General features: G+C 43.1%; 1 protein-coding gene across 1 annotated transcript in view; it reads right to left on the bottom strand.

The window, feature by feature from the left end:
* Positions 1 to 17,741, bottom strand: part of LOC146798077 (cytochrome P450 2G1-like) — a 724,892-nt gene that overhangs the window by 68,761 nt on the left and 638,390 nt on the right. The window contains exon 7 of the mRNA XM_085625293.1: positions 12,899 to 13,086. Within this exon, the coding sequence (XP_085481419.1) occupies positions 12,899 to 13,086 (188 nt within the window). The remainder of the gene's footprint in view (positions 1 to 12,898; positions 13,087 to 17,741) is intronic.

Here is a 17,741-nt window from a genome sequence, read left to right as displayed (position 1 = left end):
TGAAACAGTTGGTTTATGGTGCTTGTGTTACCTCTAAATCATGCCTGCAGAGATGACAGAATAGTCCCATCCCTCATCCAATCTAGGAGTTTCTCCAGCAGATGCCGGAAGAATATTTTTTGTGCTATATCGATGAGGCTGATGGGCACAAAGTTCGCTGGATTACTTTTATTCCCTTTTTTAAATGCAGGCACCATTTCTGCATCTAACCAGGAATCCAGAATTTCTGCTCCCTTCAAAATAGCATTGAAGGTGTGATTTAAGATCACACCCCAAATTTTGGATTCAGAGAGATAGAGGTCACCCGGGATTTTATTGAGACCTGGTGCTTTACCCAGTTGCAGAGTAACTATTACTCTCTGAGTTTCTTCTATGGTAAAGATATGTTGATCTATTTCCAATTCTACAGCAGGGTATGTACTGGGTGCTTGACTAGTATCCTTTGGTCCAGCATAGATTTGACCAAAGTGGTCTTCTCAAACTTGTGACAGTATATGAACATTTTCTTCTTCGAATACATTTTTTTGACCCTTTGGATATCAAGTGCCAGAGTTGTTTGCTATTTTTGGCTTGCACCAAAACTAATAAATCTCTCCAGAAGCCTTTGTACCAGTTTCTTTTTGCCTTAATTTGGGCAATTTTATATTCTTTCCTTTTTGTGGATACTATAGTTCCTAGGCCAGTTTTGATGGCCCCCATCAAAGATTTTAAAGCTTGCTTACAGGACTTGTCAAACCACTCGTTCTTGTTTCTGGCCATTTTCTTGCCCCTGCCTTCCTTATTAAAAAACTGTTTAAGATTACTTAATAGGTTCGTAAATATATATATCAGAGATTGCAGCTCAGATCCCAGGTCAACCATAGAGAAGGCTACTATGTTGTACATTTGTGCCAAGGTGTCAGCGCTACACTCAATCGCTTGCCATTTAACCCTACTTCTGTTATTGCTAAGGACACTTGGAGTGGATAAAATACTCTCTCGGCATGGCAGGTAGGAATTGCACACTTTAAATAATTTTAAGGTTTTGGAGTCATGATCACTATCCAGTTTCTCAGTTACACACATATCCACCAGCTTGCACCAAAGGAGTACATTGACCAGGATACAATCGATCCTTGTTTGGCAATTAGCTTGTTTGTATGCATGGCCGGGCTCTTGGTAAGAGTTAGAACACCCATTACTGGCCCTCAGCCCATATTTAAGGGTTAGAGAGTCAACTTGAGATGCTAACTTCACGTTCTTAGCTTGCTTTACCTCACTTAGATGTGGGAGGCCCGATTCGACATCCTCTTCGTCGGTGACATTCATAGTTACTTCAAGGGGCTCAAAGGTTGTGTTAAAGTTCCCCGCAAGAACTATGTTATGTGATGCCCTTCCCTTTCCAAGAACTCATCTAGGACAGAATTGTGGGGGAGTCATGATGTTGGGAGGGAAATCTGTTGTAGATGTTTACCAGGAGCACTGACCTGTTGGTAGTGATTCCTTGGATGCTCAAGGCCACTCAATTAGTGGATTTTATATCATACTTTATAATGAAGACCCCAAGGTTAATTTTGGTCCAGATGATAAGACCACCTGATGGACGACCCTTTTTGTATGGTACAGCTTCAACACTACAATTAGTAAAACCAAAACGTTATCAGTGGCCCAAGTCTTGTGGAAAAAGATATATGTCATAACTATCCACAAACTTCCCCCACGCTTCACCGACAATCTTAGATCTGAGACCGGCTAGATTCCAGGACAATAGTCTGGGTTTCTAAGTAGGCTCAGGGTTTGAGGGAGTTTGCCTTTCCTCTTGGCTAGTCAAACAAACAAGTTGTGGTAGTCGGTGATGTGATCATTAAGGTATGAGACTGCCCCTCCGCGTCACTATTCATATTTAACCAAGCTGGCTGTACTAACTCAGTTGGTGTAAAAGAATAATAGCCTTCCTTTAGTGAATTCTTTGTGACACAGTCGGGAAGCAGTCCCTGTGAATGTCAAGTGTGCTTATTAGCAGGGTCTGCCTGACCCTGGAGAGTTTTATCGTGGGTATTATCTGTTTGTCTCCCATACTTTAGATCGGTTTCCAAGATATGGTTTGGTAGGGAATATGAAAACTGGATCAGAGAATCCTTAGGTGGTGAGGTACGCAGGTCCACCTTGACTAGACCATCCGCTATATCCCGGCCAGCTAGATCGAGTTTGATGTAATCTGATCCCTTCTCTATAGAGCAGCGTGTTACAGTTATTATGTTTGATCTTATGATCTAACGACATTGCCTCACCTCTCTTATCCAGTGGATGATTTTATTGATAAAAACATTTTTTTCTCCTGAAGCACATGTCAGTTTAGGTACACTTGGCATGAACACTCTATTTCTAGCCCCGCTAGACAATTTCAAGGGGCTGCAGTAACTGGCCCTCCTCCACGACCTGGGGATTTCACCATCAGTGTGGGAACTTTCGTGAAATTGATTCAAACCTGGCACCCCTATCGGAGCCTTTGCAGTGGGGAGTCCTACCCCCAGACCGTATTTTCCCTTGCATCCCACCTTGATTGCAAAATCTGCCCTGATTCTGCTGACCTTCGTATGGATTACAGAATGTAGTGCTCTTCCCTGCAGCCTCCCCTCAATTAGGGCCTGGGGCATTTGTTTTTTTAAATGCCGAAGGTGGATATGTGAATTTCTGTTGTTTTCGGGGGGCTAAAATCATAGATTGTGGAACAATCCCTGAGCTACTATTTCCATCACCCTTGTCCACCCAATCATTACTCTGCTGGTAAGTAATATTGCCCATTTGCCTCCCTCTATTTGTGATTGAGCTTTTTCTGCTAAGCTGATCTATAAGAGACCCCAGAGTCATTCTCAGAGAAAGTACCTCTAGAGTTAATTCATTAACAGTTTTTTTAAGCTCACTCAATTCACTATGAAGGGTACTGGTGTCCGCTTTTGTTAAATTATTCCCCTTCCTCCTTTTCGGCTCTGCCTCATGGGGGCAACTACGATCTCACTGGGGTTCCTGCTGACAGTAACTTCAGTGCTAGCAACAAGAGGGTCTAACTGATTTGTGCATACAATATCCAGGGCTACTCTTACCTCGACATTAGGGTTTGTGTGACCAGTTCCAGAAAGTGAGGGGGATGGGCTCCAGCTGCTGCCTGTTACTTGTGTTGCTGGAATGCACTGACCACATAGCAGTATCGCTAGGGGCTGGGAGCTTACCCGGATATTTTTCAGAATGATCCTTTTCAAAAAAATGTCTACCACTTTCTGGCATGCTTTAAATGGCTTCTTCTGAATACTTAGTAGGCTTCTTCAATTAGGGTATCTATATCGTTCACCACACAGTTCGCTGCAGACCTTTCAACTTGCTTAGAAGCCCAATTTTAGACTGCCCTTGGCCTTCCGTTTGCCCATTCTACAAAGGTAAGCAGTATCATCCAAAACTGCGATAGGCAGTAGGCAGGCCTATTAGACGTAATCCCTTCAGAGGGACTGTGTCAGTCCTACTGCTTTTTGGCTGTTTCACCTGCTATGTTATTAAAAGGAAGAAGGTCAAGGGCAACAGTACCTAGATTGGTGCTTGGTGGTGGCATCCAATTTTTAATCCCATCACCTTAAGCCTGAAAACCAAGGGAGTGGCTTAGCCCAGCCTCCTCTGGGCTGCGATGGGCATGGAAGGGCACGCCCTTGGCTCGGGCTTTGCCTGAGCGCGTCCCATGCCCGGGGCAATGCAGCGCTGAGATCGCAAGGTGGGCATGGCCTCCAGGAGAGGATGCCGGGGGTCACTGTCCTCCCCAAGCTGCCAGTTCCTGGCATCCTGTTGGTGGTGGCAGTAACACTGACCGCTGGAACATGCAGCGCTTAAGAGCACTTAGTGGGTGTTGCTTCCAAGAGCGGATGCTGGGGGCTGCGGTCCTCCCCACGTGTGTCGGTTACTGGTGTCCTACTGGCTTTGGTGGTAACACTGACTGCTGGGCCACACAGTCGTAAGAGCATGGGGTGGGTGTAGGCTCCAGGAGAGGATGCTGGGGGTCATGGACCTTACCATGGCTGTCGGTTTATCGGTTCTGCTGGCGGTGGTGGTGTACTGTGTATTGAATTATCAGTTCAGAGGTGCTATCCTTTTGTGTCATCATTAGGGAGTCAGAATTAGTCCAGTCAAACCATGACCTTGTGGTACTCACAGGAAAAACTGCATGTTATTCTTATGTTGAATTTTAGATGAAAAAACACTTGTAGAGTGGTTACAACTTACAGAATCCAAGCAATCATTACTCACTTTCTCTGAATGTTTCTGCGAGACAAGGTCTACACTTATCTAGGAGTTTATACAACAAATCTAATTAAACTAGTGATATCTGCACTCCAGTTCTTTGGAAATCCCATTATGGCAAATAACTGGATTTTTCAACTCCATCAAAATAATGTGATCCAATGTATCAATGCAGATCTGCATCTCTAGTCTTCACCCTGGGATTTCAGCTGCCATAAGCTGTCAATATCTCTGGGAGAAATTCTGTTCAAGACCATATGATAAATGGAGAAGAAACTACAATTCACACAGGTTTTTACTCAAAATCCCTTAATGAGCAATATTTTAATCCCACACAGAATTCCCAGTGTCCCAAATAAAGCCACTCCAAAGGGTAGAGGGTAAAATTGGACTGAAAACTGCCTTGTAATGGTCCTAAGAAAGTTTATAAAGGAATGCACAACTTTTCCTGGACTCAGAAGAGGACCTCAAAGTATGAGAAATTTTACTCTGAGATAAAATCAATAAATAATCTTCAGAAGAAAATGAGAGTGTATTGATCTATGTCTGTGCACGAGGCCTCACGCTACTGGTGGAACCTTAGAATTGTTATGTGAAAGTTCCACATGTAAGGTGGTTAGGAATGGAGAGTTGCAGATAGACAGCACCGCTACTAAGAGCTCGTTGTTATAGCTAATAAACAGCTTACAGATACCTACTTGTAGTCTCCTTTGTTTGTGAAGTACCATAGGTTTTTCTTGGCAACAAGTGGAAGCGAACCATTAACACTGACTCACGGACTACGGAAGGAGTGGTTAAGGACTTAAATTGACTCCTGAGGGGGCGTCCAAGCCCAGGTTTTGTACCGGGCATGACTGCATAGCGTGGCATGGGGAACAATCTTTCCGCATTGTGCAGCGTTTTCACAGATTTACGGTCAGTAAGTCAGACCAAGAGGGCGTTGTGAAGGTGGTAGAATGCAGACAAAGACCTCTAGAATGCAGCACCGGTTGTGGTGGTGATACGCATTTAGAAGTTTTAACCGTAGCGTGGAGACGCACAGTGTGAACATGGAGCGAGAATTTTGAATAGGGAAATCCAGTGTAACAGAGGACCAGAGGCATGCAAGTGTAACTGTCAGTGAGCGTCCAGTCCTGTGTAATGTGCTGCAGAGTCAGTGGCAGCTGCCAGGCACATCACAGTGTTATGCTGGGAGTTTCAGGCTGCAAAGAAGGAGTGGTCTTGGTGACATTCACAGCTTACTTTTGGTTATGCATATCACTTGAGCAGCTGTTCACTCATTGAATTGGCACTTGCTAACACCCACACCATGCATGTATTTCAGCACTACTGAGACTAATATTAAAAAAGGTCACAGCATCTGTGATTCGCACAGATTAATTGCTTGTTGTGGTTATTTTAAACAAAGGAATATTCTTGCTGGCACTTGGCACACTTCCAACTATATTTGTTGCAACTCAGTGGAACACTGTTCCTGTGATGTTTTGATTGACTAAAAGCTTCACCACAATTACATTTCCTCATCTATCAGCCATATGACTAGTGTCAGTCCTTCAGCGTGAGGCTAGTGTGTGTGGTTGACCAGTACAAATGTATTTATTTTCATACAGGGGGTGTCACTAAAGAAATGGGAATTGGGTAATTCTACTACAGTTCAAGTTCAAGAAAAAAACATATAAGCGTACCTTCTCAGGGATGGCGCCAAGAATTTGGAATGCTTTACCACCCGAAACCAGACTTAACCCCTCTATTGTCTCCTTCAAAAAGGAAGTAAAATCGATTCTCATGGCCAAATTCACCTGAGTACGGTCCAAAGATTTGTTGTGAACTACTATAGCGTTGCCATTACCCTTACTAGCACAATGGACCATCTAAGCAATTTGGACATTCCATCTTCCTGTTTCCTGATGCAAGGGGATAGCGTCCTGATGTACCTGATCACTTTGCTTCTGCAACATGTTTTGTACAGATGTTACAATTTGCCTTTTATTTATGTATAAAAAACTGTATTTACTGTTAAGCGCCCTGATACCCGCAAGGGTCTTGATCGCGCTCTATAAAACTTTCAAAATAAATAAATACGTTGATCTTAAACCATACATTTCTTACTGTCAGAATCTATTTCAGTTTAATCCAGGTTTGGGAAAAAATCAAGCTGTATGCTCTCCAACCCATTTCTACAAACACCAAATGATCCACCAGTAGCCTGAAAATAATGGTTTGAGAGATTTGAGACATACTTGGGTGCCATTGGAGCTCTACGCCTTCGACCAGAAAGGAAAAAATACCTTATGTTACGCTTGTTAGGCATTGAGGGCAGAGCTTTTTTGAAACATTTTCCTGATGATGAAATAGTAGTAGGGGAGGAAGAGTTGGATGAATACCAGGATATGGAGCAAACATTACAGGATAGGTTTGATGTTCAACCCAGCGTAGTGGTTGTTAGACATAGGTTTTTCAAAAGAGTCCAGCAGGCAGGAGAAGAAGTAGATACATACATAACGACAGTCAGAAGGCTGGTGGCAGATTGCCAATTTGAGTATTTTGCAGATATTATCCCTGAGAAATCCATTTTTAGAGACAACAATCAAAATGACAAAAAGTATACAAACTTCTCAAGTATTAGCAAAGGAACTGGATTGCAAGAGTGCTGAGCAGGTGAGTGTGGTGAACAAAAATGTGAACAAACTCTAAAAAGACAAAAAAACAGCTGGACAACCCTAAATCTTATTTCTCCCAGCAGGATGTGTGTTTCTGCTGTGGAAATCATATGCATAATAAATATGGAATACAATGTCCAGTGAAAATTGTGGTATGTAGGATATGCAACAAACGGGGACATTTTGCCAAGATATGCCAAAGTCACAGGTATAGGATGAAATGCATTACTAATGAAGGTGTACTCAATGATGAAGAAAGTATTGGAAGAGATTTGAGGGACATGGGTCTAGTGGTGAAGACAGATGACATAAAGATTGAGGACCACAGTTAATGCATTGATCCTTATGTTGAAATTTTAGTAGGAAGTTAAATGGTAACATGCTGGTGGATTCTAGGGCATGTATACCTATGTCTACCAGAGAGCTGTTGGAAAAGGTGTGGCCTAACAGAATACTATTTCCCCTAATTGAAAAGCTGTGTCCTGTGAATGCTGCAGCATAGGCCTTTGTGGTTACATTGATGATTTGTTAGACGGTAGAAGGATAGCAGGCAGAGTGTATGTAGCAAACAAAGGCCTTAATATTCTGGGTTGGTTTCACCAGGGGCTCTTTGGCATTATTTTGAAACCTGGTACTGAAGAGCAGGTATTAAACATTAGAGATGAACCAGAGCTAGAAAATATTATGAACAAGTACCTGTATGTTTCTCTGGTCAGCTGGTCAAGATATTGAGATACAAACACAAAATCATTATAAAGGAGGTGACCAGGCCAGTCAAGCATAAGCACAGAAGTATGCCATTTAGCATTTCCAATGATTTTGAAAAGGGACTGGACATGATATGCAAAAGGGGTAAATTTGAACCACTTGAATCCTCACTGTGGTGCTCAAAGCTTAGTAGTGGCTCGCAAACAGTGGGGAAGTGAGGGTGTGTGTGGATCTTCACTGTTTAAACCGAGAAATATGGGTAGACTCACATCTGTTGCCCAACATCACAGAACTGTTGCCAGGATTGAAGGAGGCTAAAGTTTTTTCCAAGCTGAATTTAGCTTCAGCCTATCACCAGATAGAATTGGATGATGAGTCTAAGCATCTTTTAGCTGTTTTATCCCCTTTTGGTACGCACCAGTACGGCCGCATGCTGTTTGGGTTGACTCCGGCAGCCTCGGTATGCAAGGGAGTTATGGTTAACATGCTTAAGGATATAAATGGAATTTCTATATTCCAGGATGTTTTGATCTATGCCCCATACAGCCTATCTCATGACAAGATCCCGAATGAAGTGTTAAACAGATTTCTAACACAGAAGAGATGAGTGTGCTTTTCTGATGGACAAAGTGTAATATTTGGGACACCTAATTGCCCGTCAGGGAGTTGAACCGAAACCTGACCTAATGAACAGTATTATTCAGGCCAAGCCACCAGTAGGTAAGCCGAGTTTAAAGTCATTACTTGCCTTATGTGAATTTTATTCTAGCTTTGTACAAAATTATGCAACCAAATTGAAAACATTGTTCAGTATGGTCAGGAGAGGAGGTGTGTTAGAGTGGAGCAAGGAGTGTCAAGAAGTATTTGAGTGGGTGAAAGAACAATTGATCTCGCCCAGAGTCTTAAATAATTACAACCCAGAGCTGCAGTGTGTCCTTACTTTTGACGCAAGCAATTTGGGGTAGGGTGCTGTGCTCAGCCAGTTAAAAAAACTCCCAAATAAATACTATTAGATATGCATTACGAGTTTTGAAGGACAAATAATACTATGTGATCAAAATGGAATTGTTAGTCTGTTGGTGGGCTGTCATGATATTTAGTAACTTTGTCATTCAGACCGATCAGAAACCCGTGATATATATCTTGAGTTGAGTGGAAAGAATTCCAAAGGTTTTACACCACGCATCACATGTCTCTCGACTAAATTGTTGCAGTTCTACTTTGCACTAGAATACTTTCCTGGTGTGAAAAATAGTTGTGCTGATTTTTTATCATGTTCTTCAGATTGTGTCAAGAATGATAAGGAATTTAGTTATGGGAACAACAGGGAGAATTGCATTGTGGCATAAATTTATTTACCTTTAGTTGGAGCTTTTCAGGAGCAGGATTGGCAGAAGGTGCTGAAAGAAGATTACACTTTTGGCCTGGTCATGAAATATATTGAGACAGGTTGGCCAAAGAAGAGAAAACTTGATTTTGACTTTAAAACTTTTGTCAAGGTAGTAGAAGGACTATCTCTGGAGGATGGTCTACTATTAAAGGCTGACAAGTTTCTTCCTCCTATTGCTTTGAGACAAACCATCATTGTGGGTGCCCATTATGGTCACTTAGGGGCTATAATGACTAAAAGGTGTGAGAGGTTGTATTTCTGGTGGTTGGCAATGAACCGCAAAATAGATCAAGTAGTCAAAGAATGTGTGATTTGTTCCAGCTGTGAAAAATCAATGAAATTAAGAACTCCTCCCTTGTGTCCCATTGAATTACCCACTGGATCTTTGGAAAAAATAGGCATTGACATCGTAGGACCATTCTACTCATTAGCCAGCACCTGGATTTTCCCAAGTCATGATGAACTACTACAGTAAATGGCCTGAAGTGAGGTTTGTAGGTGAGGAGACATCTACAGTAGTTATGGAATTTATGAAAGAAGTCTTTCTGAAGGAGGGATTTCTGGCTACATTGGTCTCGAACAATGGGGTCCAGTTTGTTCCAGAAGAGTTGAAAATGCTCCTGGGTGTGAGTGGCATAAAGTATCTTGAGAGTTCTTTATACCGTCCCTAAATGAATGGTCTTGCTGAGAAAATGCACACGGTGTTGGGGGAGTGAATCCAATGGGCAATTGCTAACGTGTGTAATCGCCAATGCAGTGAAAAGTATGCTTTGGTTTGATTAATCTGCTCCTCATGTTGCAACAGGGGTCTCTCCTTGCGAATTATTGCCTGGGAAAAGCGATTCCAGATGTTTTTGCCCTGCATGGATGAATACATTGGTGAGGTATGGACAGGAACAAAGGTCAGATGACAATGCCAGGGAAAGAGTTTCCAGACTGCACCAAAAACAAAAAAAATATTTTGATGATAGAAACAGAGTTAGGCCATCGAATTTCAAAGATACAAAAAAATAAGCCAAAGCAGTGTAGGCACCACTGTTGTACATCATTGATCCTATGCTCAACTTTTCATGGTCCCGCTGCCTAGAAGCCACAACTATTCAATTTACACCACAACAATTAGAAAAAGAGCGTCCACTATATTGTTTTTTTTCCGGCCCAAATTCAGGCAATCCAATTAAAAAAATATAACAATGATGAGCAAGAAGTGAGATTCAGTTGTCAGGAGTCATAAGAATGCATCTAGTATCCAACTTTTATCGATTTTTCAATGCATTAAATTTTCCAGTCAGTCCAGCCAACACATTTCATCCTCTATGGACTACATCAGGGTTGTGCTTTCCAAACTTATGTGACTTTTAAGTAGCAAGAAGTATGGCCTCCCGTGTCAATGTTTTCATGGGTCATAAATTTCTTTTCGGGCGGTGTAGTGCCCCATAAATCATCTTCCTCCTTTGTGCGTCAGGGCTCGAGTGTCATGGAACAATGCCTCTCTCCAATTTCAAGTTTGGTGATATGGTTAGTGTGTGTAAACCTATACATGTGTCTAAAGGGACAACCAGGTTTGGTGTTCCTGTCATGGTCACGAAGGTGAAAGTTAGTAGTGTGAAAGTAGTAGGTGGTCAATGGTGAAACAGTAAAAGTTTGGTGAGAGTGGAGATTGCTAAAAACAAGTTGGAAGAAGAAAGGTTTTTGGTTCTTGAATCAAGGTTAGTGAAGAGCTCAGGGGATGCAGGTTCACATGGCCAAAATGTTATTTAAGCCAGTCCAGAACAAGACCTTGGTCTGAGACGTAGAACTAGCTAAATTAAGGTACCTGTAAGGTTCAGAGGTAATGTCTAGTCTAGAAAATACTTCAAGTTTGATTTTTATGATCTTTTGACTCACATTAATTTTATCACTATCAATTGTTTAGGTTTTTGATTTTCCAAATCTTTATTGTTTTTTACTATTATAATAGTTATCTAGTAACTTTCTTTTAGGGGCACCGTGGGGTGTTTTGTAGTAGGTGTAATGTGTATCTATTTGAATTACTTAATGTATATAGGAGATATTTATTTGTATAACCTTCTGTACATTATATTTGTTTGAATGTATATCAAAGAAAAGCACTTTTGCAAAAGGAAAGAGCCATGTTGTGATCTATGTAAGTGCACGCAGACTCAAGCTCATGGTGGAACCTTGGCATGGGTATTTGATGGTTCCACACGTAGGGTAGTTGAGAGTGGAGAGTAGGGGTGGGCGGAATTGGCGGAAGGCACTTCCGCCAATTCTCGCGAGAATGCAAGCAATTTCCGCGATCACGCGATATTTCCGTGATCGCGGAAATTGGTGCTTCCGGCCTGCCGCTGCCGCCCGCTACAGTTTGTGTACGTACTTGCCAGCCACGGCGCCGACGTCCCTGGGGTCCCTCGAGTCAGCTGTCCATCGTAGTGGGGGAAAGGGCGGAAGACGTTGCCCACCGCTGGTTTGTGGGGCGGGGCTTCCATGCAGTTCACATGCCGTGGGCCAGAGACGCCGCGGGCCAGAGACCGATCAGAGCAGCTGGTGTCAGGAACTACACGGGGATTGCGCGACAGGTAAGGACCACAGCTAGTTTTTGACGGTAGATATGGGGAGAACAGCACACCTGCCCAGCCTCGACCTAGCTCCCGAATGTATTGTGCCGATGAATGCGTTACTGAATTTGAGCTTCAACTCGGGCACCTGCTTTATTTATATCTGTAAGTGCTTGGCCAGGCAACAATTTCCGTTCCCTCCCGGAAATTGCGACAATTCGGCATTTCCGCGTTCCGGTCGGAACGCGGAAATGTCGAATTGTCGCAATTTCCGGGAGCGGAACGGAAATTGTCGCCCACCCCTAGTGGAGAGTTGGAGACAGACTGTGCCGCTACTAACAGCTCGTTCTTTGTTACAGCTAATGAACAGCTTGCGTTTATCTACCGGTAGTCTCCCCTCGTTTCTGAAGAATTACATAGTGCTTTTACAAAGTAGCTACATGAAAACAGATAACACTCATAGTAATGGAAAGGGAAAGCATGTGGAAAAGCAACTGTGTTCGGAGTACTATCTCTTGAAACTATAAAGAAAACTTGCCATAGTCAGGTGAATATATATTGTAGACCAATATAATAAAGCAGCTTACAATTGTTATCAGGAATCAATTGAGGAAAATTATTGTGAAATCTCGTTCTTTCTATATTAAGAGGGATTACATAAAAATCAGCAATATATTATTTGCATTTCTGGATAGGTTGCTTCTGTTATGTTATGTTAGAGGTGCTTGTATAGCGCATGGCTGCCCCAACAGCGGGGCGTCCCAGCGCTCGAGGACGGGTGGCCGTGGTGACAAGTGTTGCTAGCCAGATGGAATGACAGCCAGATATTATCTGTTACTAAAAGCCCAGGGGACAAGAGCACAGCAGGCCCACACATGGTGTGCTAGATGGATGAATACAGTCAGGTTTTGATCTGAACTCTGATTGCCCAATGATCTTGTGTGCTGCGCGCCGCGATTGGAATAGAGTTCCATAGGGCTGGGGCCAGGGACCTAAACAAGCGCCCCCCCCAGCTCTGCTCCTGCACATTTGTTTTTCCATTTTTCCATTCATTCAAGGATTATTGAAAATTGCGTTTGCCTGGCTGACTTACCTGTTTGATGCTATGCTTTCATTATGTAACCACTCCAACAAAAAACGCAGGAAGCAAGACAAATACATTTTGCTTATGTTGGAAGGTAATTTAAAGATGGATTCAAAACCAAAAATCAAACGTTTTCATGATTGCCACAAAATCAAGGTTCATGTGTTGTTATTATCCTAAACAAGCTTTTGCAGAGTGGGAGGAGGTTTTACATATACATAAAAGTGGCAGGTACCTTAGGTAAGACAAACTCCCTAAATGGAGTATCACGTGTCACCGCGTGAGTAGCTCCCATTGGAACGGTATCACTGCATCGCTGGATCTCGGCAATCACAGCTTTGGTGAATGGCATCTTCCCTCTGTCTTCCAAGGTTGGAGTACGGTTCTCACCAATCACATTGTCAATCTCCTCCTGGACCTTTGCTGCCAAGAAAACAGCCTTAATTAATACTCGAAAGCAAATTCGGGTTCACAATCATTGTGAGTAATAATAAAGATCAGCACACATGATGCCTTGGGCACACTTCATGTTCTGTAGTTCTGATGATATGGAATTGACTCTTGCAGTGCTTCAAATGGAAATATAAAAGAGCAGGTACTCACTATTAAGAGTACCTGTTTGCACCTGAGACGTGCCCGTTTTCTTCCTTTATATGTATTACGGCAGTGCTAAGCAGTACAACTGCTCTTTCTCCCTTTCAAATTAAAGAAGTGCGGGTACTCAGTAACTGACGGTGCCTGTCCATTTAAAGTCCTGGACCCTTGTGTATTTTGCCTAGCATGCAGCAGACAAACACACATATTTAGACCTGGGATCCCTGGTTGGCTGATGTAGGTACCTTAGGCCAAATAGAGACCCTTGTTTCCACGTCAGGGAAAGGAAGGACACTTTCTCAGATAGCCCCTGCTCACCCCCTCGGTAGCTTGACACGAGACGCCAGGCTTATCTTCAAGGCAAAACTGTAAGGTATTTGTAACCACGCTCACAACAGCCCAATGATGACACCACAAATGGACTCCACAAGAGTTTAATAAAAACAAATATAATTTTATATAAAAAGATATACGATAAGACCACACAATATAAATCCAACATATGCGTATTTGTAATATTACCCCTGGCCAGTTGTTAGGCCAGCCAGTCCTTGTAAGGTCTGGTGATATTAAAGAGCACTTCTAAACGTTCTACTGCAGTCCTAATTCAATGCTATGTAGTTCGTAATGCTAGAATCAGGCACTTTGCAATGTAAAAATAATGCAATGCGTAACGCAACAATCAGGTACTTCGTTATGCAGAAATAATGCAATGCGTAATACACTAATCAGGTAGTTCGTTATGCATAAATAGTGCAATGTGTAATTCACTAATCAGGTAGTTTGTTATGCAGAAATATTGCAATGTGTAATACGACAATCAGGTAGTTCGCTATGCAGAAATAATGCAATGCATAATACACTCCAGCACCGATCATGGTGCCTTTGGTGATTTCTCCGCCACTCGTGCTGACTCGCAGTCAGCCTCTGTCAACAGTTGCCCCCAAATGGGTATGGTGTAAACAAAAAGTGCAGCTCTGCACTCCGACCCCGGTACTGCCACTACTTTGGCAAGTACGGGCTGCGATACGAGCCGAAGCAGAGGCTCGCGCTGCAGGAATGGGAGAGGCCAAGAGTGTCTCCCTCCGAGCCTGCACCCGGACCCAGGCGCTGACACACGTTACCTGGGGGGTGCGACCTCGCTCTCCTCTCCTCTTCCAGCGACTTGGGCCTCTGATGCAATCTTTGTGAATTCCGGAAAGTGGGACTCAGGCCCTTCATTGATGAGGTTAGTTTGAGGTCCCACTCTAGCACCGGCGGGCTCGGGCCGGCGGCTCAACTCCTCTGAGGCTGCTGGTCCGGGCAGCTGTGCTACGAAGATCTCGGGCTGCAACAGGGCACACGCTCACAGCATCGCTGAGACTCACTTGAGCTTCGGGTACACAATCACAGGGTATTCCTCATGAAGGTCTCAGGCTGCACAAAGCACATGCACACAGTGTCGCTGAGACTTGCGTGAACTCCGGGTGCACGATAACAAGGCAATCCTCCTGAAGGTCTCAGGCTGCACAAAGCACACGCACACAGCATCGCTGAGACTCACTTGGACTCCGGGTGTGCACGATAACAAGGCAATCCTCACGAAGGTCTCAGGCTGCACAAAGCACACACACACAGCGTTGCTGAGACTCACTTGGACTCCAGGTGCCCACGATCACAGGGCAATTCTTACAAGGGTCTCAGGCTGCAAAAAGCACATGCACACAGCGTCGCTGAGACTCTCCTGGACTCCAGGTGCCCACGATCACAGGGCAATCCATACGATGGTCTCAGGCTGCAAAAAGCACATGCACCCAGCGTCACTGAGACACTTCTGGAAATGTTTGTGTTCCTGAGTTTCCTCGACAGGGAGCCAGCTCACCTCGGGCACTTGGGGATACGTTACTTCTGGAAACAGCACACAGCAATCATTTCAAGCAGGGGGACACAGCACACAGCAAAGTCCCTTTTAGCCTATCCTTGGTTAAAGCAGCAAACTACAGGCCAGCCCGAGAACACACAGAAAAGGTCAGTCCTTTCCTTCAGTCTCTTCAGCTGTTTCTTCCTTGGCAAAGGTTCCTCTTGACCACGAAGTAGCTTCAGTCTTGTTCAATCTTGATCAATCCATTTCTCCAATGTTCAGGGGTGTCAGCTCTCATAGTTATACCCCTAAATGTCTTTGAAGTATTTGTGTTCAGGAGGGCACTGACCCCTGTTCAAACCAGTTCTGGGTGCCTCCCTGCCAGTGACACCTTCTTCCTTTGATTAGTGGGGGTCTGGATTCTCAATCACTCAGCGGTAGATGGGACAATTGTCTTATGGCAGCAACCCAGGCCTCTTCACCTGTATGGGCTACTCCCCCCCCTACACTCCAGATGCAGGTCAGCCTGTTGCTGTCTCACCTCATCCCCTAGGTCAAGACATTCCCCAGATCCTATCACTTTCAAATCCAGACAGTCAATTCACAACCAGGCAGAGACACACAGAAATGTTAGCGCACCAAAACCCAGCCACTTCTAAAAGAGTGGCTTCTAAACACACAATGCAAAAACCACCTTCATAAAAAAGATGTGTTATTACATTGTGAGTTCAGGCACACTAAACTTCACATCTCCATCTTAAGCCTTTGAGAAGATAGGCTGGAAAACATATTACACAGACTACCAATTCTATCCTATGGGCAAGATGTCCTTTCCACAGTGAAAAACGAAATGGATATTATTTCACTGTCAGGACATGGTACACACCTTAGTACATGTCCTACCTTTCACATGCAGTGCACCATGCCCAGGGGGAACCTTGGACCTACAATAGGGGTGTCTGATTTGCTTAGAGAGGGAAGGGTAAGGTCTGGCAAGTGGGTGCACTTGTCAGGACAACATGGTAGTGTAACAAACTGCGCACAAGTGTTGCACTGGCAGGCCTGAGTTCCCTCTTTAAGGCTACTGGTGTGGGTGGCTCAATTAGTGCTGCAGGCCACCTAGTAGCAGTTGCATTACCAGCCCTGGCACACATAGTGCACTTTACTAGGGACTTAACTAGTAAGGCAAACATACCAATCATGGACAACCAATTACCATCACACTTTATACAGGGAGCACATGCACTTTGACACTGATCAGCAGTGGCAACGTGCCCAAAACATCTAAGTTGGCAACACCATGTCAGAAAAAAGGTGTAGGGGTAAAGCAAAAAGTTTAGGGCACTTTAGCCAAAAAGGGCCAAGTCCAACACACATCAATTGAAAGAAACATATATTGGTAAGTAGTAGAGTGTTAATCATATACGGGCAATGATATACTTATTTTTGGAGCATTCTTAATTTTCTTTTTTAACTTTATTTCTATTGAGCAGAAAAACAAAGGTACACCAATTGATTTATAATAAAAGGACAGAAAACAGTTTTTATACAAATCATAACAATGTAGCCACTGGTAGCAATCTGAACCCAATCATAGTTTATACACAGTGCAACAGCAATGCATACTTCGGTCCATATTATATACAACAGCGTTCTTAATGCTTCTAGCACCATATTTAAAACACAAAATGCTATCCTAATTCACTGAAGTGTCGACAAAAGGAAACTACCTTGAGCTTTGTCTAAGAAACAATAAAGTGCATACGATTCAATAAATTCAGTTTAAAAACAACTTTTCTGCTGCTCAAACGCCTTCACTCTTCATCCATAATTTAGATCCTAGTCTGGAGCAAAGAGCAATTGAAGGTGCAAGAGTGCTACTTAATTATCAAACAACGCTTTAAAGTTCCAATCATATGTAAATACATAAAACAGAGGAAAGTGTGATAGTGCTTCAAAAAGTGCAATCATATGTATATGCCAGTCAGTCAATCAAAATACTTTATTTGGTCAACTAAAACCAAAAAGCACACACAATAAAATCTAATAAAAACACTGTGAATATAAATATCTAAAAAGTCTTACTCTAGATCATCACAATAGAACAAAATATATATCACAAAACATCAAGATAAAATATTACTAAACGTTACTGTGTAAGAATCAGATGTGCACATTACCAGGGAAGCCGTTTTTTCTTGTTCCTGACAGCCGCAATTAAGAAACTAGCAATGTTTAAACATTCCCATGAATTATTCAGCACCTGCAAATATGCTAGTGCAGGTCTAACATTCACAAAACCTTTATCTTTTATTAACGGTAATAAAAAACATTCGCGGATACAGTGCTTATAGTCACAGATCATCATAAATTACAAAGAATCTTGAGTGGAGAAATTGTCACCGCAGCAGGGGCCCAGGTCTTTTGCCTTACACTACCCCTGAGATTCCACCAGCACAGAATATAACAGATTAAGTCTGAACCTCATCAGGAGGAAGCGGTGATAGGGATTTGTTAATCAATTAAATAGGGTTCTCTCAGTAGAGTAATTTTTAGTAATACATAGGCCTGTACCAAAGGTTTCAGGGGCTCACTGGCTTCTCTCACTGCCTGTACCACAGACAGGAAGCGTTTCTCAACTCAA

Source organism: Triturus cristatus, chromosome 9 (genome assembly GCF_964204655.1).
Source record: "Triturus cristatus chromosome 9, aTriCri1.1, whole genome shotgun sequence".
NCBI classification, from domain to species: domain Eukaryota; kingdom Metazoa; phylum Chordata; class Amphibia; order Caudata; family Salamandridae; genus Triturus; species Triturus cristatus.
Note: the sequence above shows the minus strand (reverse complement) of the source record. Positions and strands in the feature narration are given on the sequence as shown.